This window comes from Uloborus diversus, chromosome 1 (assembly GCF_026930045.1).
Source record: "Uloborus diversus isolate 005 chromosome 1, Udiv.v.3.1, whole genome shotgun sequence".
NCBI classification, from domain to species: Eukaryota; Metazoa; Arthropoda; class Arachnida; order Araneae; family Uloboridae; genus Uloborus; species Uloborus diversus.
The window spans coordinates 230,569,883-230,595,249 of NC_072731.1; the positions used below are offsets into that span (position 1 = coordinate 230,569,883).

Consider the following 25,367-nt stretch of genomic DNA (forward strand, 5'->3'; position numbering starts at 1 on the left):
CACTTTGACCTACTTCCAGTCGTCCAACCATTGGGTTCAGGTACAAATTTGCATAAATCACTTGTTCTTTAGCAATTGTCAAGCAGTGTACATTCAGTGTAAAAATTTCAAAACCTCTCAGTCGACTTTTTCCACTTCATAACATTACTTTAGGCAATGAGAAGTAAAGAGATGTAAGTGCCACAATTAAAAATTTGAAGACGACCAGTACAAATGGAAGGAGATCCTCTCCTCTGCAGGGGCGTGCATGGGGAGGGGGGGGGGGGAGAAGGGACACCTGTTGGCTCGGGCCCGAGCTTGAAGGGAGCCCAATATTTTTAAAACTAGGAGTGAAATATAGGGGTAAACAATATGCAGGGGGCCCAGAAAAGTCATTTGTGACGGCCCCAAAATTTCTTTGCACGCCCCTGCTCCTCTGTCTTGGGGAATGCGATAGTACTAGTAGCTCTGGTAGGTGCTGCTATACAGCATGATTTAGAAAAAATTTTCAATGAAAGCCTACCTAGGACTGCAACTTTAAACATGTTTTTATCAAAACGTGAAAATGTACACTAACATCTCTTTGCTTCTCGCTGCCTCAATTGTAAAATAGCTAGATACAACATAATACTATGCATGACATATAAGGAAAATTGCATAGTAGAAAGTACAAGAAAGAATTGATCAAGAATCACAAGAAACTTTCATGCTGAGCACAAATTTGATAAACTATAAGTTGTAACTATATTAACAATGCATTATTATGACTTCCAACTATCACACGGTGCATACACTATCTGCAGAGTAAAAATCAACAACTTTCAAACAGCCATAAACTACACCTGGGGCATATGCCCTGGGCATGGAATTCCTGTGGGGGCAGGAAAATTCCATAATGTCTATACTTCTTTGTGCTTAATTTTTAACTACTACTTATATTCATTCTTCTTGTCCCCACACACTGGGTTGCTTAATGCGAGGTCAGTTTACTATCTAATGTTTTAAAATTAAATTTGCATTTTGATTAAAAGGGAAATATTTTAAATTGTGGGTTTGATTTCTTAACTTCTTATTATTTCTATTTATATGCACCCATACTGATAATTTTTAATAACCAAATCTGCACAAAATGAAGGTCTACTGTACTAACAAAAATTATGCAGTTTCACAAGCAGGTTTATAATTTATTCAAACTCTGAATCATAGATGATTTTTTTTTTTTTTAATGATTTAACAGCCGTTGTTTATTTGAAATCATCCTAAAATGACTGAAGTAATTCTAACCCATAAATATATCCATGCCCTGGATGTACTTAAAGAACCCATGCATTTTTTAGAAAGTACCATCTATCCTTAAGCAGATACATCCTTTTGTTTTGAAGAATTTTTTATTTCATTTATTTATTAATTTTAAAATTTCTCTAAGAAGTAGCATTTTACATTTGCAGCTATAAATAAATAAATAAATAAGAAATGCTATTGATGCACATTTTTTTAATTAGCAAGAATGGTATTTTTTTTTTTCCCTTGACTTCTCAGAGTTATTGAAGAAATGAAACAAGCAAAATTCATAACCAAAAGTTTAAAAACAGTAATTGGAAAAATAACCTTTTAGCTTAATTTAAACACATGAAATGTTACCTTACCTATCTCCATGATGAACCTTTTCGAACACCTCGGCTGTGAGAGGTCTTTCAAAAGTAACCAAATTTTTGAATTCATTAATAGCATGTTTGTTCCAGACATACGATGAAATATCTGATTTTTTCTGATTTAGAGGAGCAATTCCAGTTAAGCAGCAATGAATTGCAAATGCAGGATGACTTGCAAAGTGAGGGGTTAAAGGTCTTAAATCACAACAATCTACTGTTGCTCTATTGCCATAATCCACAAACTGAATTGTAACCCTTTTACTCTACAAAAAAAAAAAGAAAATATCCGTTAGAACATAGAGAAAAACTACACAAAGCAATTAAGTATACTTTAAAATTCTACTTTGAGAAATGAGGTAGTGAAAAGCAAAGGGATGTATATAAGTGGACATTTTCAAATTTTGAGTAAAATGTGTTTTAATATAATATCTTAGGTAGGATTTTCTTGAATTTTTTTTATAAATCATGCTGTACAGCAGCACCTACCAGGGCTACTATTAGCACCTCTAGCTCGCCCCCCTCAAAACAGATGAGAGGCGCCCCTACTATTTGTACTGATTATCCCCAAATTTTTAATTTTGCCACTTACATACATTTGCTTCTCTTTGCCTCAATTCAAAAGGGACATTTCTTCAAGTAAATATGACCTACATTCAATAGAAAACAGAGTAGCATTTCAGGTCTTACTTTTAAAATTCATGTACTTAAACATTAGACACAATGGAAAAAATAGACTTTAAGAATTAAAAATGTAATTTTATCTAAATAGAAAACTCCCAAAATATGATTAAAAGAACGAAATACATCAGAACATTCTACACAAGTTTGTCATTGAAATTATTTCATTTATTTAAACTTAATTTGACTTTTTATGCCAGTCATGAATTTTGATTTTCGGCACCATTTTTTTTCTTATGACTTTCATTTTCCATGAATCAAGAGTGCAAAGTGCAGCAAAACTATAGAAACTCCAAAATCATCTTCTTTCAATCCCTCTCATTTCTTTGACAGAATACATTTTTATAGCCTTATACAACTTTTTTTAGCACTCACAAGATTCTTTCTACAGCATAATTCTTGGGAGATTTTTTGAATAAATAAATCCATTAAATTAAATTAAGATATAACTGATATGAAATGACATAAAAAGTCAAATAAGCTGGTTTCTGAAGCCTACCCACTATCCATTATAGATTTGCTTTGAAGGACTTGCCACTTTAGTTGGCAGTAGTCATTTCAAAAACTGGCATAATTGAAATTAATGACATAAAAAGGCAAACCATCTGGTTATAAAAGGCGGTTAGCATATAACAGCGGTGTGAAAACTTTTTTATCCACTGGCCCTGCCTTATACTAGGATGAATCTCGGGAGTCAGAACATAAAAACTGAAATCTATTTAAGTATTTTTTGCATAACATGGGAAAATGAAGAAAATGAAAGAAAATTGATTAAAGCACAATTGTTACTATCATCACTATATAATGAGTCATTCCATTTCAAATCAGGCAGGCAGGTATGAAAAGTATCATATGACTATCACCGATTTTTTTGAAAAAAAATACAGGAGTTACAACTAAGGGACATATGAAATATCCCAAAAGGATTTTGCAAGAAAAAATTTTTTCTTCAGTTACAGCCTATTAAAATTCTACACAAAATCCGCCATTTTGGAAAAAAACGGCAAAACACTCCATTTGAAATGGACATTATTTCGAAAGTATTTAACTTATTTGAATAATTCTTTTTTCTAAAAATAAATAAGGATCGATATATCCTCTAGACATCGTTTTTGAAAGTTTAGTTAGGTTTTTTGATAAAGAAAAAAATTCATTTTTGCCGCGAAAAAACTGCATTTTTACCGATTTTATGATTCTTTTTCTCCATGAAAAAAGTGTTTTTTACTAAACGGAGGTGGCAGTCTAAAGCCCTTATATGATAGTTTCATAACATATTTTATTATAATCCTTGGATGCATACAGCCTTGGAAATAAAATTTGAAATTTTGAAAATTTTCAAAAATTAGCAATTTTTGAAGTGGTTTTACTCAAAAAACCCATTTTTTAAAAATCTAAAAATTGGCTCATTTGAACTTCATATAATGCTTAACAAGTGGATAGACACCACATCCCCTATTTTTTCACATAAAATGTTTTATGATTTTTTGATTGTGACCTTATCGCCCATTGCACGCATGTAAAATAAAAATGTCTAATAATTTCAGTAACTGAAATTCTGATTATATTAATGCCTAATAGCTACAATAACGGTGCACTTTAACAGGAACAACTAAAATCTTACCGACTTTTAATAATATATCAGTAATAAATCGCTTTTGATGACCCAGTCAATTCGTCTTTTTGTAAGACTCTGTGTGTAGCCTTTAGATAGAAGAGCCTTTGGTGATTATATTAATGACTAATAGCTACGATAATGATGTACTTTATCAGTAACAGTTAAAATCTTTCCTTTTTTTTATGATAATTAGTTTATTTTGTCTCCAATGCTATGCATTCACCGTTACTTTCATATGCAGCAACAAATCATATTTTTTCTCTTTCAATTCACTTTCTCTTCAACTCAATTATGCGACAGGGGAAACCATCAAAGGGAAGAACAATACAATGCATTTAAAACGATTAGTTTTAATTTCGTGCTTTGGTTGTAATTGGCGAATGTTGTCACATAATTTTTGGATCCTACCTTGTATGATTACTTTTATACGTAAGAATATGTATACTAAATTCAAACCGCAAAACTCACTTGTAGTTTAAGAATTTAAAAAGCCCACCTGTTTTATAAGAGAAGTAATCAATTGAACATGGTTTTATAAGTTGAGGTAACCAAATAGATCTCACCAAAGGTAGCTATTATAGCCAGGGATCCAATTTCTAACAAAAGAAGTGCATGATCCCTATAGTCTTCAGAACTTATTTTAATGCTTAAATGGCCTGAATTCGGTCAAAAATACAAAAATTTGCGTGAAACAAATAAGGAAGTATGGGAGCTCAGCTCCCATAACAATTAGGCGCTGATCAGCAGAAAAATATATTTATACAACAAGAAGTACAAAACGACGAATTGACTGGGACATCAGAAGCGGTTTGATACTGCTATATTATTAAAAGTCAGTAAAATTTTATTTGTTGCTGATAAAGTGCACCATTATTGTACCTATTAGGCATTAATATAATCAGATTTTCAGTGACTGAATTTATTAGAAATTTTTATTTTACATGCATGCCATGGGCGATAAGGCCACTTTCAAAAAATCATAAAACATTTTATGGGAAAAAATACGGGATGCGGTGTCTATCCACTTGTTAAGCGTTATATGGGGTTCAAATGAGCCAATTTTTAGATTTTTAAAGAATGGGTGTTTTGAGTAAAATCACTTCAAAAATCGTTAATTTTTGAAAATTTTCAAAACTTCAAATTTTATTTCCGAGGCTGTATGCATCCAAGGATTATAATAAAATATGTTATGAAACTATCATATAAGGGCTTTAGACTGCAATCTCTGTTTAGTAAAAAAAACTTTTCCTGGAGAAAAAAAATCATAAATATATGGGTACTTATTTATTTTTGGAAATAAGAATAATTCAAGTAGGTTAAATACTTTTGAAATAGTGTCCATTTCAAATGGAGTGTTTTGCCGCTTTTTTCCAAAATGTCGGATTTTGTTCAGAATTTTAATAGGCTGTAACTGAAGAAAAAAAAATTTTCTTGCAAAATCCTTTTGGGATATTTCATATGTCCCTTAGTTGTAACTACTGTAATTTTTTCAAAAAAATCAGTGATGGCCATGTGACAGACCCTGCCCGATTTGAAATGGAATTGCTCTACTTTCTTCTTTGATACCAAGTTTCCGTCTGTTTTTTGGAAACCAATTTTCGACTATTTGGCTTCAGATTTGCAACTACCATTCTTGATACCAAATGAAGATAATCGGTTGTTTTGGAACATTCCAGAATATATCTTTTGATTAGTAGCATTGAAAATAACCACGGGCCACATGACTTGGCATCGAGGGCTAGAAGTGGGATGCAGGCCATAGGTTGGGCACCACTGGCACATAAAGATAATATAATATTCACATCCACATTATAATTACCAACTGAACAAAATTATAGTACACATTTAAAGAAATACCTTTTTATGAACCTGAAGAACTTTTGCACGATACCAGAATTCATCTTCATAGCGACTAGCGCAAAACATATTTTCTGAAATGCCATCGATGGTGATGCCGATTCTGGATGCAGGAATCGATTCATAGAGGGCAGCCATTTGTTCACGAAGCTCATCTAATTTATCACTGGTTTCCATTGCCAAATTTACATAAAAATCACTAGGAGAATGGATAAAAGAAACCATAACAAGCATAGAGTTTTTCTTCACGAAAGTCACCACAGGGGATTCTATTTTTAAACTTAGTATAAACTCATTATTCAATTTCACAGAATCGAGTATGTTCATATCACATTTCACATCACAGAATGGTTCTAATTTGGCTGTACAACACTCAACCTCTTCAATACTTTCAAATGAAATTAGATTACTTTGTTCCTCTTCATATTTTACAGATGTATCACTTTTCATCTCAGAACATAAGTCTCTCATATTTACAGATTTTTCATTCTGTTTTAGCATATTACTATCAAAATTTGAACAAGCATCCGAAAAGTTATTAAAACTACTTTCTGAACTAAAACAGTGAGATTTGTAGGTAGATGACACACTAACTCCAGAATCACAGCTTTTTTTATTTTCATTGATGTACGAATTTTCATTTTTGGGGGGCAATTGAATGCCATCATAGACTTCTGGATTAAATGCTATTGCTTGGAAATCTTCAGGACTGCTTTCATCAATGGCATAACTTCCCTAATTGAAATAAAAAAAGTACATTAAAGCAAAAAATGTATAATTCAATCAAAATTTTAAACATGTAAAACAATTGGAGTACAAGAATTACACTAACTAACGGGCCATTCCACATCAACTGAATTGATTTTTCAAAATGTCCCCACTCAACGACTCAACCATCTCCAAATTGGATGAAATTATATAGAGGTTTAGAGATTCCTTTTAAACTAACCTATGCAATTTTCCAGCTTCTGAGAGTCAAAATCTGAGGATCTAGGATCTCCCAGAAAAGTGCTCCAAAATGGCTCAGCTTTGCGAGACAAATTGCCATGTTTACGCTAAGGTTGCAGTAAATTTTATCTCATTGAAAGCCTGAAACTTTGAGAGCTTAAAGTATTTTTGGCAGTTAATATATTCTAGTATTTTTGTGAGTTTGAGCTCATCACATTTAGTAGAATTGATTTTTAAAACTTGAACAGTAAGTGCTAGTAAATAATCGATAAAAAAGTTTTTTAAGACTAAAAATTATGGAACCTTGGTAAGTTGACACACACTTAGCTCAACATGTTTTCGTGTTCCCTTGGGGTGTCAAGTTATTGAGATTTCAGTTTTTACAGTCAATCAGAATAAAATATGTTTGTTTTATGAACTTATCATAGACTAAAAGCAATAAAACTATGCAAAGTGTACATAGGCACTATGTGTAATTATTGTCAAATACAGCATACAAGACCATATTAAATAAACTAGAGTGGTTTACAATGTTGAAAATACAAAAATATACTTTAGAATTTGAGGTTAGAAAACTTAAAAATTAAGATTAAAAACACAACATATTTTTAAAAAAACTGAAAAGGTATGGAGGATATACCTGTACCTCAGAGTCAGACTAACGTAAATCCAAAAATTTCATTTTTCCATTTATTAATGCATTGTATGTAAAATCCTATCATGCATCGACTCGTATGAACGTAATTTAAAAATAATAATAATCCTTTGTAAGAATTTGTCAGAGTATAAAAAAGCAGTCCAAACTCTTGTATACGCCAAGCGATCGTTTTTGTTTTTCTGTGAACTAGCAATTATGTGACTTACGTTAGTCTGGCTCTGAGGTACAGATATAACTATGTATATGTTAAACAAAATTAATAAAAAGCTATTTCAGATGGGAAAAAAAAATTGTCGAATTACTACGAAGTATCAACCTGGATTTGTCAGACTGAGTATACGGATAATTGCATGTGCAACATAAAAATGGAATACATAAAAAATTATACCTCTGAACCCACAGCTAAATCTTCAAGCTGCAGCACAAGACCAATATCACTGGAGAAATCCTCACTGAATTCAGCGGATGCTCTAGCAAAAAGCTGTACACCATATTTGTTGTTTTCTCCAGCTTTGACGATAGCTTCAATGCAATAGTTTTGAAATTCCTTGAATCTACTGATGGCTTCACTTGACCATTCGGCATCAATCGGCAAAGTCTGTAATACAGGTCTTCTTCATTAAACACATAAATTTAATTTAATGCTTTTATATTCATTTATCTTTCTTTTAATAATAAATATAACATAATAGCATAAAAGGCAGTCGAATTTGCCAAAATAAAAATATTTTCTAGAGACATATAAATATCAAATGCTAAACTTAAACGAGAAAAGGGTTACATTCAATTACAAAACTACGCTTACACCAAAAAGATAGCAATGATAAGCTTGAACCGGAACATCATAAGCCATCCAAGGTAACTGACGAATATCTTTTAACAGAACTTCATGAGTTGATCCGTGATCCACATAAAATACTTTCACTTTATCCTCACCTATATAAAAGTAAAAATGTTTAATTCAGAAAACTAAAATGAGAAAATTCTCAAAACAGACACTGCAAAAATTTCAATTAAGCAGAATTAATCCTTTTAGCATAAGGAAAGAGCATTTATTTTCCTCTATACATTTTTTTCTTTGACAAAAATATTTTTTTTCAAAAAAGTAAAAATTAGGGTGCAGCTCTCAATGAAGGATTTAATATTGTGCAAACATATTATTGTTCTGACAACGTTGCTGCTATTACATTACAGTATCACCCAACTGAATTAAGAATAAAGAATAAATTCCCCCATCCCTACATTATTCTAACAAGAGACACAAGAGCAAATATTGTGTCAAAGCTTCAAATTACAAAGAAAACGCTATTGCGGTTCTGGAGCCAAACAAGCAAATTTAGACACTTATTGCAGTCAAACTAGAGCCTGCACACTTAAACTATTTTAACTGTGCTCACATCTAGTATGAATCGACTTTAATCCAAAAATTTATCTAGAGTATAAACATTCAAGATTTTGCTGTCTAAACCAGACTGAGTTCCAGGACTCCAGAATTGCAATGCTGTTTTCATGGAAATTTGAAACTTAGGCACAGTATTTGCCCTCACAACACATTTGGCATCTCGTGACAGAACAACATATTAGAGGGAGGATTTATTCTATGTTGTGAATGCATTCAGTTGGCTCATACTGCAATTCAATTGCAAAGAAAGGATGAAAAAAGTCTAATTTCAAATGAAAAACCATTGTTTTTCTGAACTCAACAAGCAATTTTGGATCCCCATTGCAGCCAAACTAGGGTTTATGGGGTCAAATCTGTTTACTTGGGTCTGAATAACTTGGGTCAAACTGAAATAAATCCAGAATGTCATTTAGATCTGTGACCCACAATGTTGTGCTGTTTGGTAGTTAGATTCATAAAATAGAACATGACAATAGACTACATGGATCAACTTCGCAAGTCCTACGTTGGGTACATGCATTTGCAGCGAACTTTATCAATGTTTACTTTCAGCTAATTAGAATCAAAATTAAGAAAAAGCATACCTTTACAACCACGACTTAAAGCTTGAACTCTGTAGTAATATGAAGTTGTCTTGAATGGAGCAAGATATAAAAATCCTTCCTTCACATCCATAGGATGAATTTTATTAATATGTTCACAGCTGAAATAATATAAGTTTCCTTCTTATAAATGCATAGACAAGTAAAATTATTCAACAGTAAAATAATATTAGATCTAAAAAATAAATGAAAACAGTGAGTGGCAGGGGCATGCACAAAAATTTTGGGGCCGGTCACAAATGACTTTTATGACCCCCCCCCCCTCCCTTCCATATTGTTTACCCTTACATTTCATGCCTAATATTTAAAATATTGGGCCTCTTTCAGCCTAGGGCACGGGCCAACAGGTGTGTCCCCCCCCCCCCCCCCCGCGCACGCCCCTGGTGAGTGGAACCTGGTTTCAATAGACATTATATGAGTCGTTGAGAGTAAAACTGGTGCAAGCTCATTTTTTTTAATAATTTGTATTTACATCATCCAGGGGCAGATACAGACTACCATTGGGTGGTGGAGGGGGTCACGTTGAAGAATATACTGTTTCAGGTACAAAATTTTTTTGAAAGTGCTTGAGTGTCAATTAAAAGCACCAAATCATCAGGGAATAAAGCACCTAGAACAGAACCATGACTCATTCATTTCCTAAGCAATGAAAAAAATAATATTTCAAATATTTACTTTAAAAAAATTAATGAATTGAAATGATTGCTGCAATTGTTTACATTTTACTCATAAAGCAACATGCTGAAAGTTTTAGGATTATATACAGAACTATCAATGCAAATTAAGAGCAGAAACGACATAATTAAACGATATTTAAATTTAAAAATGGTTATGGCCTACTACTTATACTAGTAGGCTACAAGGGCGCCCATATAGGGGGCTCAAGCCCACCTCCTCCCTTAGAAATTGGAACTTCCTTGCTTTTAGTACTTTTTTTTTTGCAAAAATGTAAAAACATTTTTTCTCCAGCCATTGATGAATAATTTATTAAAAATGTCAAACTTTAATAACTCTAATCTGTACTGAAATCAGTTTTTATGGGGAAAAAACCATGGAGAAAATATATGAGCCCCCACCACCCTCTAAATTTTGCATATGCCCATGGTAGGCTATATATTTAAAAGTAGTATCAGTAGTTAAACTAATGTCTGACTGAATATTAAGGAGTTTTTGGTTGAACTACCAACCTGCTTGAGTTCTGTTTTGTTCTTACTAGTTTTTAATAATTTTGCAAGTTATGACAATATTATGAGCTCAACACAATTAGAAAACAAAAGCATTTCAAAAATGCTATTATAAATAATGAAAATTAAAAAACAAGTTTTAAGAAAACTGCATTAGCATTATCTGACTGACTTATACTTAATAGATTTAATTGAACCCTCTATATATAATATAACATTTTAAATAAACTCCACAAACTAAAATTCTACACTTAAATATTTTAAAGCTTTTAAGAGATTTTGTTTTTCTGGTATTAAAAAAGCAAAAAAAAAATCATCTATGAATCTTTTAAAAAGAAAGATTATTAATTCAGTAAATTACAAAATGAAAACATACATTGGGTACTTAACACAGTCACGTGTGTTTTCAATTTGCACCCAGAAGTCACTAGGGCTGTTTATGCATGTAAGAGTCACGAAGATTCTGCTTGATAAAGGCATCGGTTTTGATGGTAACAATGGTAAAGAGAAAGTACTTGATGAAGCATTCGTAACTTCATATTTTTCTCCAGAATAATAAGTACTCTGACTGCTTCCAGAACACATAATATTGTTACTCACAACACCAGCTGCTCGACTTTGATCAAAATCACTAACATTTGACGATAGTGAACGGTAGCATGAACTCAAAGAAACTTCAGATTCTACTTTTTCTACACTAAAAGCAGGGCTGCATGTTTCTTTTTTGTAAGTGCACGCATGAGTTTTTTCTGCAATATAGCCGTTTTTAGCAGGATGGATGTTTCCTTCTACATTTGGCTGTGCACATTTTCCTTCTGATGAGTGACTATTCCCATATGTATCACTTGCATCAAATGCAATATTGTTCAAATCTACATTATCTTTTAGGATATTTGCAGGCTGAAACACATTTTCACGTCCATTAGGAGATGACACTGATGAAGAAGGCTCATTAATATCTTTGGATAAGTTAGTTTTAACGATATTGTTCAAATCTACATTATCTTTTAGGATATTTGCAGGCTGAAACACATTTTCACGTCCAATAGAAGACAACACAGACGAAGAAGGCTCACTAATATATTTGGATAAGTTAGTTTTCGCCATACTTTGAGAACTTTGCTGCGATGTACAGGAATATTGTTGCGGTTCCAAGGATTTAGCTGTAGCACCCAATTCAAGTAGTGAATCTTGAAAATGTTCCTAAGAAAAAGAAAGAATAAAGAAATATTGTTTTGAAAGTAATTATGCACATTGTTCTGCATAAATATGTTCACTACATTAGGCTTTTTACAAAAGAAAAAAACACTTCAGAAACTTCCAATCAAAGTATCTAATGGAGTGCTCAAGCTCCATAGCCGAATGAATAATCAAGCAAGAACGAAACTGAAATAAAATTCTTACTCTGCTCATTACCACAATTATAAGTTTATGCATGTGGTGATCAAAAACAAAATGCATTATATCTAAAGGATAAATAAATTTGTAGCTACTACTACTACACTCCAGGATCCCCCATAGAAAATGCTGTATGTGGTTTAACCAGTTGGATGGGGCCCTGAAAACAACTGTTTTCTGATCCAGGCAAGGAGCCTAGCAACTCCTGATCCAGATATGGATTGGAATATGAACTTGGAGAAATGTGTAGATATAAACATATTTAATGTACACCAATCACCATTAACAAACAAGGAGAATCTTCAATTGGTTGGCATTGAACTTTGAACTCTCCAGTTACGAGTCTGACTTCTTACCAACCACAGCCATTATAAATTTGTAGCTGTGAATCAGCATTTTATTTCAATCTTTCAACATGTCTTCTAGACCAATTGGAGAAAACAGCATTGATTAATTTTGAAATGTGCCAATGAGACATAATTTAGTCTAAATATGTTCTTCTCCATTTGATTTACAGTTTCTAAGTTTAGCATTCTTATTTTTAGTGCTTTTTGGCACTGACTTTAGGCTTTATGATAATATTAGTTTACCTTGCAGATTACTTTCAGGTTTCTAAATCACAAGACTGCTGAAAAAATCTGCTGCTATACCACTCAGAATAACAATAAACAAAACTAGTCAAGATTTTTTTTTTTTTTTCAAAGTTGGGTTACTGAGGAACTAAACATTTTAAAGAAATAACCATTCAGTGGACTTTTGAGACAAATAATATTAATTTACTGGCTGTGTCGCCCGGCTTTGCACGGTCCACCTCGAAAATAAGTTACCCCCCCCCCCCATCAACGCGTGTTCAACACTCAGGCTTCAACAAAAAAAAAAATCAGTAAAATTTTGTGGCAGATTGCGGAAAAATAACCAAAAAGTAAACATTTAAAATCCCCTGATTAGAAGAAAAGCCTTTAAAACAAAGGAAGAATTTTACTTGTTCATATTCGTAAAAAAAAATGGCAACAGATCTTTCGTCTCAATGATTTTCTTCACCGCTGTAAATTTTAATAAAAGCATTGTTGCAGGAAGTTGAGATGAGGCACTGAATATTAATTTGAATTGAGGAAAGCCTTCCAAAAATAGGAATTTTATGTCAAATCTAAGTGTCATAATTAAGTTTTTAATTGATATCTTCACTAATTTTTATCGGAGGATTATGCATGAAAACAGGAAAATTAAGAATCCATCGATACCTGGTTCGATGGTCAGTTCTTCACTGTCATTCGGGAGAAGAAACTTGGACGTAGATACATAGGTACATACATACCTCAGTTTTTAATTATATAAGATAGAATATAATATTCATTACATAATTTTAAAAACATACATAAAAGAGAGTATTAAATAACTAAACAAGCGAATAAAAAATAATAAAAATACACAAAAATGGATTGAAATAATACTAAGTCACCTACCTCACTTTCGGCATCTGATTCATTTTCACTACCAACATCAAGTGATGCTTGTAAAAGAATTATTTTATCATGAAAGGACTCTAAATCTTGATTTAATTTTTGATACAAGGGATAAAATTCTTCATCATCAATTTTTAAAACCTCTGAAACTCGTTTTTCATACTAAAAAAATAAATAAATCACAAATATAGTCACAAAATGAACCTATTACAGTCCACTCTTGATAACTCGAAGTCCCAAGGAACCGGCAAAAACCTTAAAGTTATGCCAAGTTCCCATAGCTTTTTCAAGAGTTTGGAACCCAATGAAAGGTTCGTGAAGAAAAATATTGGAGTTATAAGGCTTCAGGTTATTGAGAGTTAACTGTAAAAATCAAAAACAAATACGTAATTAATACAATACAAAAGTAACTAACTAAATAGACTGGTTGCAGACAATTTATGAAACTTTAAAGACATCAAGTGCATTCTTAGAACTGTTCATCTTACTCCAAGCAAACTATTCCTTATACAGTAAAACCTTAACACAAAAATGTTTACAGAAGAATTACAGAAATTGTGAAAAATTTCTGCAGTATTTCTTAGGAAAGAGGTTTGCCTGTTCCAACCCAAAAAAATTTTGAAGCTAAAGCAATAAAAGTGTTACTCTAAGCTATCTTTCCTACTTTCAGGGAAAAGATGTGGGAGATCGCCAGTTCCAATTTCATCCTCACAGGACCGGATTCAGGTTTGAATTGCTCCGTGTTAAGGTTAAAAAACTGCGCCCCCGATTGAACTACGTCCCCCCCCCCCAAATAAAAGGAGATAGTGTTTTTACATTTTTAAACAACCATGCAAAAAATGGCATGTGGTAACTCTATAACTAAATGTAAATATTTATCATAATTTTTGACTGAAAATGTTTTGTTTCGAAAAACGATTAACGGAAGTTAGTTAGAGGATTTTACAAAAAAATAAAAAAATAAATTTTTAGTCAGTATTTCAACTATTCAAAAACAGCTAAAGAGTTACGAATTTAATATTCATCAGATATATAGGTCTGATGTAAGCACAAAAACCAAGCTAAATGCTTAATATATGCAAAAGAAAAACTAGCAATGTCATTCGTAAGAGCAATTATTCTTACAGAAATAGGGGGTTCGGAGATTCTTTCAGAGAAATATTTTTTAATTTGTTCCATAAACGCAATTTTAGCTGAAATCAAACTTTAGCGATGAGGTTAGGAGACTTCCCCAGGAATGTTTCAAAATTAAAGCATTAAAATGCGATTGTATGCCAGATCATTTATGATTGTCTAAGAAATGGATTCAGGTATTTTCTCAGAGAAATTCTTTGATATTGAAATTTCAAAAATGTGATTTTTTGGACGATCGCTGATGATGTTAGGAAAAGGAGGCTCGGAGACTGTTCCCTGGAACTTTTCGTATTTGAAGTCCTGAATGCAAAATTTTGGACTGTTCGAAATTTCAGTCCGAAAAACAAAATATTTATTGAGAGGGCTGAACCGGAAAAATTCGAAATTGAAGGCCTAAAAACGCATTTGTAGGGATCTTTGATAACGTTAGGTAAAGTGATAGAAATTGGGAGATTCTCTCCCAATAAATTTTAGCTTGAAAAACCCAATTTTGACGATTTTTGTTTATGCCAGTATGATGAAGCTAGAGGAGCCTCCCTAAGACTTTTTTGGAATTGAAATTATGAAAAAAAAAATTTTTAGAGGTTCTAGAATGACTCCAAGGGTGTATATAAGGGAAGGACCTAGGACCCTCCCAAATTCTTTTTTAAAAAAGTTAAATAAGGATAGTTATTATTATTTGGTTCAAGTTTACTCACAAATAATTTCCAAGTTTTTATCTCCAAAAAATAAATAACGATAATAATACCTTAGACGGTACCAGTCAGTGGTACAACCTGACAGGTCAGGGGTCTGCGCCCCTTACTCAAGAGAAGAAAAGAACATGTGTTTGGAAAACAAAGTTACTTTAATAAAAAAAAGTAAATAATGTTGGGGAAAAATCTTAATTCTTTTTAAAAAGAAATCTTTGAACTAAAAACTTTCAACAGGCACACATTATTGGGCAGAAAATAAGGCTCCCCTCTTGTTCTTTTATTTTTTCTAGTCGTTTGTTCCCTTTTTTCTAGTCTGTCTGAAAATAAGAGTCTTCAAAATGCTACGTCCTGTAACTCTCCTCCTCGGCAAGAAATCAAAAGGAAGTTTTAATTACTCGTTGGAATAACAATGGGAAATCGATATCATAGAAACGTCTAAAAAAATGCCTTCTTAGGAAATCGATTTTGAAACCATCCCAGATGAGAATACCTGAACCATCCCTCTTTCCCCAGAGTTACTAACTAAGGATAGTCTGAATTCTGAAATCTTATCTAAGATTTCAAGTTTGAAAATTTTTGGGGGGAGATCCCTAACCGCCCTTTACTAATTAATGCCTCTAAAGTTAAATTGAAATTGTGCTTTTGAATTTCGGAAACCTTTCAAGCGAGGATCCCCAAACTCTTCCGTCCCAAAGATAGTCTAAAATTTACTTGAGATTTGAAAGCACATTTAGAAGGGAACCGACTCTTTCCCCTATCATTAACAAGAATGTCTTGAGTTGCACTTCAGAGTTGAAATATTCCCGGAGAGTTGTCGCGAGTCATCCCAATACCTTTAACATCCCCTAAAACATAAATAAATTGCTTATTTAGAACAGTTTCAGTAAGAGTTCAGTAATAGTTTAGAGGAACTCCGATCCCCTAACGTCATCATAGATAAAATAAAATTAGCTTTAATTTTGAAAATAGTTCAGAAGAGAAATCAAGCCTCCCCTATTCCTTATATATACCAAAAGTTACCATATTTTACTTCAATTTTGAATATTTCTTCCAGACAGCCCCCTTCTTCCATACACACATTTCGCTAAGTGCCCTGAACTAAAAGGGTGTTTTTACCAATTTCAAAAAATTTTCAGGAGGTTTAAACCGAGGCCCTCTACCTCTGTTCTTTCTTCCTCTAACGTAGCCAGAGATATATCAAGGTGTATCCATTTTGCTTCAAAGTGATAAGTTGCACTGTTACGCATGAAGCATTTCTCAGTATTAAACTTATCTTAGTTTTATGAATTCTCCCCTTTTCTACATTTAAAAATAACGGAATTCTTTTTAAAAATACTAAGCACTTTTTCATAATGCACTCAAAAGGACAAATTAACTTTTCTGGGTCAGAAAGGACAATTTAAAAATTCCTGTAATTTTGGAAAAGTCCAAGAAAGTGACATCACAAATGATGAAAAGTTTGGTTCAAGTCATGAGAGAATTTCTTATCATTATCTAGCTTTCAATCATAACTTTAAGTGTTGAAACTTGCATATTTTTCTTATTGGGAAAGTTTGGTTTGAAATGACTAGAACCGCACTTTTCTTCGTTTGTGGTGTAACTTTCTTGGAAATTTCGAAAACTACAGGAATTTTTAAAGTGTCCTTTCCGACCCAGAAAAGTTATTTTGTCCTTTTGAGTGCATTATGAAAAGTGCTTAGCATTTTTTTTTTTTTTTTAAATCTTATTTTATCTTTTTTAGTGTAAATATACTTCAGAAATAGAATAATTTTACCCTCACACAAAACTTCCCCTTATTTTTTCATATAAATGCTTGGTACTAAACGGGAAAACACCGATATATGTGTCTAAAACTTTAAGTCAGTTGGCCCTAAAATTTAATCCTTGGGATGCTATCTAGGATTTATGCTTGCTTCAGAGAAGCTTTGATTCAAAATTTTCATTATCATTGCTTTTAACTTTGATGTTGCAAGGCAACAAAATTTCTAACAATGGTTTTTATATTTCAACATTTAATATGGAAATTAAATGAAATTTGCTGTTTTCCATCCTAACTGAAATAATAATTTTACTCCAGAATTTTAATTTTTTAGCGCTAAGTTGTACCTTAAGATTAAGCAAATCATTTAGTGAAATCTGGAAGTCTCTTAAGTGGTCTAGTTGCAGAGATATAAGCAAAACCAGGCCTCAGATTTCTCTGTGACAATCAGGCCAAGTATAATAAAAGTGCTTAATTAATAAATAAAGTGAGAAAGATAACTTAATAAAGAATCTTAAATAGGATGACAGTATCAAGATTTTGCCCCACCTCAGAAAAATTCATGATCTGTCACTTGTTTCCCCCTCTAAAAAATTCAAATTACAAAAGAAGAGGGGAGGGGAATGGCCTAAGCCCTTAATTTTGGCCCCCTCCAAAATAAAAGCTTAATATATACGCCACTGTTAAATGACATTGCCTTCGAAGGGGGGCTCCTTCTCTGAAAAACTAAGGGATTACCCCACCTTCTACACCCTCTTTTTGGGAGAGCTCTTCCAACAATTCTCCTTCTATAAAAGAATTTTTAAATCAATGCCATTAATCAAAATTACAAAAGAACTAATATCCTTTAGTTCACATAATTTTCAGGCAACAACCAAGTTTAGAATAAATGGATGGAGAGGCTTCACGGTGCCCCCCCCCCTCATCTGTGAATAAAAGCTCCTTTCTGTTACCCTTTTGTGCGTTAAAAAAAAGTGTTGTAGGAACAATTTTTATCAATACAAATGCTTATAAAGCAATCGCTTTATAAAGCATTTTTCTATATTTTTAACACTGCCCCCCCCCCCCCGCTCCTATCTTCCCATCTCTTTGTGGAGAAACTTTGGAAAGGGTTTAGTCATGCTTGAATTAGATAGATATTATTTTTAGAAATTTGTTGATGGATTTTTTTTCCTCTTCCCCCGCCCCTTCCTAAATTTTATTTTTACAGAATCTCAGTTGTGATATTTTCTTACTTGGATTTGGTAATTTTACTCCCCTCAAATTTTTTGCTCTGTGCCGGGGGGCACGGACTGACAGGGTGTTAGTCCGGCCCTGATCCTCATTTATGGTTTTGACATCATTTATGGTTTGCCCTAAACAGTGGACAAAAAATGCTATATTTTACTCAGAGCTAAAGAAAACAGGCAGAATAAACGACTGTTAGGCAGTTGTTTATGCTGCGACACATTGTACATTTCAAATATTTTTTACAATCCTTGATCAAAATTGCGGAATTTTTCAAACCTACAATCGCATCTTTTTCTTATACATGCCATTTAATCTTATCCAGAGATCCACATTGTTGCATTGAACAAAATGTTGCTTGTAATTAAAAACACCAAGTATGTTCCTTTCTTGCTTTTTATGTTTCAGACTGTACAATCATTGGTGCAAAGATGAGCATTTATAATGCAGAACCAACGGTCAAAGTATTAAGGTGTTATAAAATAGAAATTCAGAAACATAAATCACTAAATGTTCACGAACAATCTCCAAGAAAATCACTTTAACTTTAAAAGTAGTTAAACAGTGTAAAAGAAAAAAATACCTGGGCAAGACAAGTTGCTAGACATGTCGAAACAACATCAGTTTCCTGCTTTACATCTTTAAATTTACTTAATATCCGTGACTTAAAGCTCTTAACGGCATTTTTCTGCCTAAAAGTAGGCATGTTTACAATTTTCTACGGTCTAAACATCAACCAAAACATGGCTAAAATCCAAGTAAGAATTTCCATAGAATTCGGAGGAAATATTGCTTTTCAGAACAAACATTTCAATTCGGTGTAAAATCGGTCGTAATTAATTAAAATCCACTTAAAAATCCAATTATACACGACTCACATGCAGAAACAAAAACGAGAGAAAAAAGAATGTTATTAAATAGGACGTTGCCACGTTTTCTTGAAAATTCTTCTAAATTGGTAAAGTAAACCGGAGCGATGTCTGAAGCGAATTTACAAACAGGGGAGTGTTGCATTTTTGAACTAGAGTCCAAACGCTTTCATATAGGGACTCTAGACAAATCCTCAAAGAAATTGAAATGAAAGAGAAAGGTGATTTCTGAGAAGACATCGTGTACTTTTATATAGATCATAGAAAACATTTAATTTCAATTATCTCTCATTGCAAATTAATGAAATCACTTGAAATGTATATTTTGATGATTTCAACACTCTCTGCGGGACTTTTTTTTTTTAATTTTATTTGCACCCTTGAACCCGTGCGCTTTCGTTTTTTTTAGAGTTTTTTTAAAACCCTCAAGCCTTCGTTTTATTGGGCCTTTAAAACCTTGTGTTCTTCCCCCCCCCCCCCCCGCCATCAAACCTGAGAAACTTCCAGGCTTTTTGCAGCACAACCGTCGGCCGACCCCTCCCGATGCTGCTCGAGCAAATTCAGGGGCCTTACAATGATTATATCTAGAAGGGAGTCGTTAACGAGAAACCGATCAGAAAACCAGTTTTTCGCCGTGCGTGACGTCACTTTCCGTGACGCACCATTTCTCCCTACCATGAAGCTATCCTAAACGTCTTGCTGCCGACTTTAGCTGCCGAGAAGGACCATCCCCTTTTTCACCCGGTTGGCAGGTGGTGAGATGGCTTTCTCGGGAGGTGAGAAGTGCTTCCTCGTCAAGATGGCGGTGGCCAGAGAAGCGGTGTGACTGTTTACACTTGCGTAGTGATGGAAATTTTGCAATTGTGGGATTTAATGCTCGTAATTTTGCAAGAGGAGAAGTCTAGGAATTATTACAGCCAAGTTACTTTTAATAATAGTAATATTATTATAGGAACATGGTTTTCATTAAACACTGACGCATTGTTTAAATCGGTTAGTAATTTAAATTAAATATCTTCGGTTTCAAAATATTATGAACATATTTTCGTTATAGAGTGGTACGAACATATTTTTCTTAGACTCATTCCCCGAATATGGATGTTTTTAAATAAACATTAATTATGATGAGGGCAAATAGATACACTTTTTAACAATTTCGATCGCGAGAAATGACTCATTTCTTGGTTTACATATTGGTGTTTCGGCCTTTAAATTACATGTTCTGATAGTTTTGACATGCATGTTGCTGGATTCAATTTTGCGACGTTAAGCAACGTTGCTCTACAGGTAGGCGTTTTCAAATAACTGAGAATATTTTTACAGTCCCCCCCCCCTTTATTTTTGTACACATAATTTTGCCTTAATAAATAGAAGGGTATGACATTTGGTCAGTAGACTTTGGTTAATAGAACCTCAAGAACCTTAGAAATTTTTCACCAACCAAATGTCTTTTAATTTTACATTTCATAAAATATCAATCTTTATTTTTCGAATCAAATTGCATTCAGTTTTTTTCCCGCAGTATGTTTACACATTGTTTTGTTGTAACCTCAGTACAAAATCAACGCGAAACACTTTGCATGTAATTAATTTAAAGAAATAAACTTTAAAACCCACAGCACTTTTCATGTTAAGTTATACACTATTCTAGCAAAATTGATTTGCTGGACCACTGTTTTTTCATTAGAAGTAATGAGAAAGGGCATTGTAGTCAATTCAAAACGATCGTTTTTGAATTCCCCAGCTTTATTATTTATCTATTATTCTTCAAATTTGCATTAAATAATTTTTTTTTCTTTTAAATATATTTCACTCTGTCTATTTGAAAATCCCTGATTGAGTAGATGGGAGTAAAGGCTATGACAGTAGCCTGAATAGCTCCCAGCCAGTAGCTCCCACCACTCAGAAAAGAACTTAATTTAGAGCCTGTTTATAACATAAGATAGAATTAAAAGAAAATAAATGCATAATCATACAAAGAACACATAAACACAAGCAATGCAATAAAGTACGTCTAATTTTATAACAGAACCCAGGTATACTATATTACAAATATGCTACTATATCCTAAATTGACTTAACAAATTTCGATTATTAATGGCTTTTAAAAAATTGGGTAAGGTGTCCACAATCTTGGTCCGTAAGAGTTAATGCCATTAAACAATAGATTTGTTTTTGCGTTAATAGGTATAATGTTTTCACGGTTTCTAGTGGGGTAATTATGGACCAAAAAATTCTGTCAAATGGTTCTTAAAAGCCCTTTGTTTTGCTTTTCAAAGATAATCAAGAGCGAGTCCATCGTTTATTTTTTTGAAAAATATAACAATTGCTTAGGGGTTTTTTCTTTTTTTTAAAAAATTATTAAGCAGATTCCACATAAATATGTGGCGCATGAAAGTTCATGCCAAAAGAGAATTCTTTGGTGTAAACGAAGATTAAAATCACTAGTTTCAAACTAAAGCAACCGTGATTCGCAAATCTGCATTTCTAATTTTACGAAACATAACCGTAAGGGTGAGTCATTATCAACGATTTAGGGGGGGGGGGGGGATAATCTTAAAACTAGACCATTGTCAAATTTTATTCGCTTACTTACTGTGAAAAGATTTTGAAAGCTGATGTATCATAAACAAAAGGCAAATAAAAAGGCACTTTGCATTTTAAAGTATTCTTTCGAAAGAATATTTTTAAAAGAAAAAAATAAGCCAAAAATAAAATTAATAAAATGCGTAAACACAAAAGAAAAAAAAAAGTTGGTTATGACATATCAAGAAATGTATTTGCCAATTTGTTTGACCATGAGATAACTCCTCGGATCCCGAAACGCCGTGGAATTAAAAGTTGCGGATCCCCGTTGCTGTGGTTGAAAAAACTCAATAAGTACGGGAAACCGCAAATGCCGTGGGAAACGGAGTTGCAAGCCTCTTTTGCCGTAGGAAAAAAGAACTCCAGTCCGACTGAAGAGATTCCTTTCCCGCGTCACGAGTAGTTCTCGGAACGCTGGAAACAGAGACAAAATACTCACTCGATACAATGGTGGTAAGAGCAAACGGGAGGAACCGACTATTTTCTCGGTTTTCGTGAGGGAGAAAACGTCGTCACCAGAATGGAACGTTACTTACGTTGTAGGGCCCCAGGGGAGGGTCAAGGGGTCAGCTGATGAAGAACATTTTCTTTATTATTTTCCCCTTAGTTATTATTATTGCAGTTGAACGTCAACTTTTAGTTCTAGAAAATTTAGTGTAGGTAATTAATATTAATCCCTTTTTACTTAGTCTTGTTAGACTTGTCTTTTGAAGTCTAATCAATGCAAATTCTATTAACTTTGAAAAAGATAGGGGTCCTAAACCACGAGGGCTGAGTCTAGGCCTAGTAGGCCAACGCGTTAACCGGAGTACGTTTACAATTCAAACTTTGATGCAGCAAAACTGTGCCTTTCTTGTTTTCATTGAAACGATAATTTTCTCGACATATTAAAAATAAAAAATGTGTTATTTTCATTTATTCGAACAATTTTATAATTATTTTTTATGATATCAATTTTTATTAGAATACATGTATAGGTGTTGCATATTGTAACGGATCCGGCGCGACTTCCAACTTTCTTGAAAACGACACATTTCTTGATTAAGAATACAGGAAATTTATTTACACAATGTACAGGGAAGATCGTCAACAACTGCTAAATTAATCATCAGCAATTAAGCAAATATCACACAACACCGTAAACTCAACGGTTACACAGGTATTTACTTCCAAATACGAAAAACAACACAGCGAAAAGCCTCGCAATAAACAGAGCTAATGCACTCTCAGTATAAATTCTCAATCAAAACTAACTTTTTATCCAGCATAACGGCTTTTATACACACCGAAAAGAGAGCTCTCAAACATTCCACAAGATTCCAAATGCTTCTCGAAAATCGTAGACCGTTACTTTATTTCTCTTCCTTCGTAAATTTTATCAATAAAAAATAGGGGATCGTATACTTCAGCCGAATGTATAGGGGCTGTATATTCATTACGGGAAACTATTTACAGGTTACGTTACTACAATAATTACTATTTACAGAATTTGTAACATTGCCCCCTTTCTAAGGAATCCACGTCCCGGGCAGTATAATCCTCAGAAAGGGTGCCAAACTTCTATCACAAGTTTACAAATATACACATTAATTAATAACTAACAGATACAGAAAATACAATAATAACAAGAAATATTACTAAACATTAAAAGCAAAAATTATCTACAACTTTTTTATGTTATCAACCATGGTTGTTTACGTAATACTCATGAACTATGGCCGTAGTATGGGGCTAACCGATCATAATGTACAACCATAGGTTTTGCATTAGGTGATTTTTGGATCCTCACTACGACGTCATTCAGTCGGTTAAGGACTTTATAGGGTCCATCCCAATGCGACTGCAATTTGGGTGAAAGACCTTTCCGTCGGATGGGATTCCATAACCAAACCTTGTCGCCTTCGTTGAATTCATGTCCAGTAGACCTTGTGTCGTATCGGGTCTTCATCTTCTCCGCCGCGATGTTGATTCGCTCTCGTGCGAAGTTGTGAACATCTTCCAACCGCGGGCCTGGAGATCCTGGATGTACTCCTCAGGCGATGAAGGCGCATCCGGAGGACGACCGAAGACAAGATCTCAAGGTAGCCGAAGCTCTCGTCCGAAGAGCATCTGAAATAGGGCATATCCGGTAGTCTCGTGGACAGCACTGCGGTAGGCCAGCAGAAACAAAGGTAGCTTCTTGTCCCAATCCTGTTGATTTCTGGAGATCATAAGTGAGAGATTATTCAGGATTGTGCGGTTAAATCTCTCCACCATGCCGTTCGATTGTGGGTGTAGTGGTGTTGTCCTAGTTTTCTCAATTCCGAGAATTTGACATAGGCCCTTAAACACAGCAGAGATGAAATTCCTCCCTTGATCGGAATGGATCTGCAAAGGTGTTCCATATCTCGAGATCCAATGCTGGACTAGAGTCCCTGCTACGGTGGTAGCTTCTTGATCTGGAATGGGATATGCTTCCGGCCATTTGGTGAAGTAGTCGATGGAAACAAGAATGTATTTGTTCCCATCAGCAGTTCTTGGTAGAGGACCCAGGATGTCGATCCCCAATTCGTTCGAAAGGAGCTCCAACGTTGTACAAATGTAGCTTCCCTCTGCTTCTCTTCTTCGGTCCTTTCTAGAGTCCCTATATGAACTCTAGTCCTTTCCGAGCAGCACAGGCGTCACAAGAATGGCACCACTTCTCCACGTCATCCTTCGCCTTGCTCCAGAAGAAGCGCTCCCGAACTTTATTGAGGGTTTTCAAGATACCAAAATGTCCTCCAGTCGCACTATTATGTATTTCTTTCAGAACATCTGAAATCCTTGATCGGGGAAGTAGTAACTGCCACCTAGATGTTTTGACGTCATCAGATTCCCATTTTCGGTACAGTACGCCGTTCCGTAAATGGAATGAGTTCCATAAAGCCCAGTATCTTTTTGTTGCAGGACTGAAGATCGAAACGTCCTGCCAGCTAGGTCGCCGACTGTCATTTTCCTTGAACTCCAAAATTGGTTTTATGTCTGGGTCTTCGAGTTGATTGTTTCGAACTTGGTCGTCAATCCATGGATCAGGTTCTGATGATGTTGGAGTCACTGTCACCTGATAGGCAGTAGGGCTAGTCGTTCCATACTGTTTCTCGATTCGGAAACAATAATTGCAGTTCTCAGGACAGGGTCTCCTTGATAAAGCGTCTGCATTACCGTGAGATAACCCTTTTCGGTGCTTGATCTCCATGTCATATTCCTGGAGCCGCTGTATCCACCTGGCTATCTGGCCTTCTGGATTCTTGAAGTTCAAAAGCCAAGTTAACGAGGCATGATCTGTCCGAAGCAGAAACTTTCGGCCGTAGAGGTAATGATGGAAGTGTTCTACAGCTTTCACTATGGCCAGTAAATCCTTTCTGGTGACGCAGTAATTTCGCTCCGACTTTGATAAGCATTTGCTCCAGTAAGCGATGACATGTTCATTGCCGTCAATTTCTTGGGATAAAACAGCTCCGATGCCCTCGTGGCTCGCATCAGTGTCGAGGATGAAGAATTTTCCAGGTTGAGGATATGAGAGAATAGGCGTTGATGTTAAAGCCTCCTTCAGTCGTAGAAATGCATCTTCGCATTCTTTGGACCATTCAAACTTTTGCTTGCTCTCCGTCAGCTTATGCAAAGGTCGTGCAATGTTGGAAAA

The 25,367-nt window shown here is 34.2% G+C and overlaps 1 protein-coding gene across 1 annotated transcript in view; it reads right to left on the reverse strand.

Moving 5' to 3' along the window:
• Nucleotides 1-19,156, reverse strand: part of LOC129225738 (tudor domain-containing protein 6-like) — a 37,847-nt gene extending 18,691 nt beyond the window's left edge. Inside the window, exons 1-8 of the mRNA XM_054860239.1 lie at nucleotides 18,835-19,156; nucleotides 13,437-13,598; nucleotides 10,952-11,778; nucleotides 9,374-9,492; nucleotides 8,193-8,323; nucleotides 7,776-7,985; nucleotides 5,782-6,516; nucleotides 1,626-1,894 (exon numbers count right to left, since the gene is read on the reverse strand). Of these exons, the coding sequence (XP_054716214.1) occupies nucleotides 1,626-1,894; nucleotides 5,782-6,516; nucleotides 7,776-7,985; nucleotides 8,193-8,323; nucleotides 9,374-9,492; nucleotides 10,952-11,778; nucleotides 13,437-13,598; nucleotides 18,835-18,957 (2,576 nt within the window). The 5' untranslated portion in view covers nucleotides 18,958-19,156. The remainder of the gene's footprint in view (nucleotides 1-1,625; nucleotides 1,895-5,781; nucleotides 6,517-7,775; nucleotides 7,986-8,192; nucleotides 8,324-9,373; nucleotides 9,493-10,951; nucleotides 11,779-13,436; nucleotides 13,599-18,834) is intronic.
• Nucleotides 19,157-25,367: the final 6,211 nt, after the last annotated feature.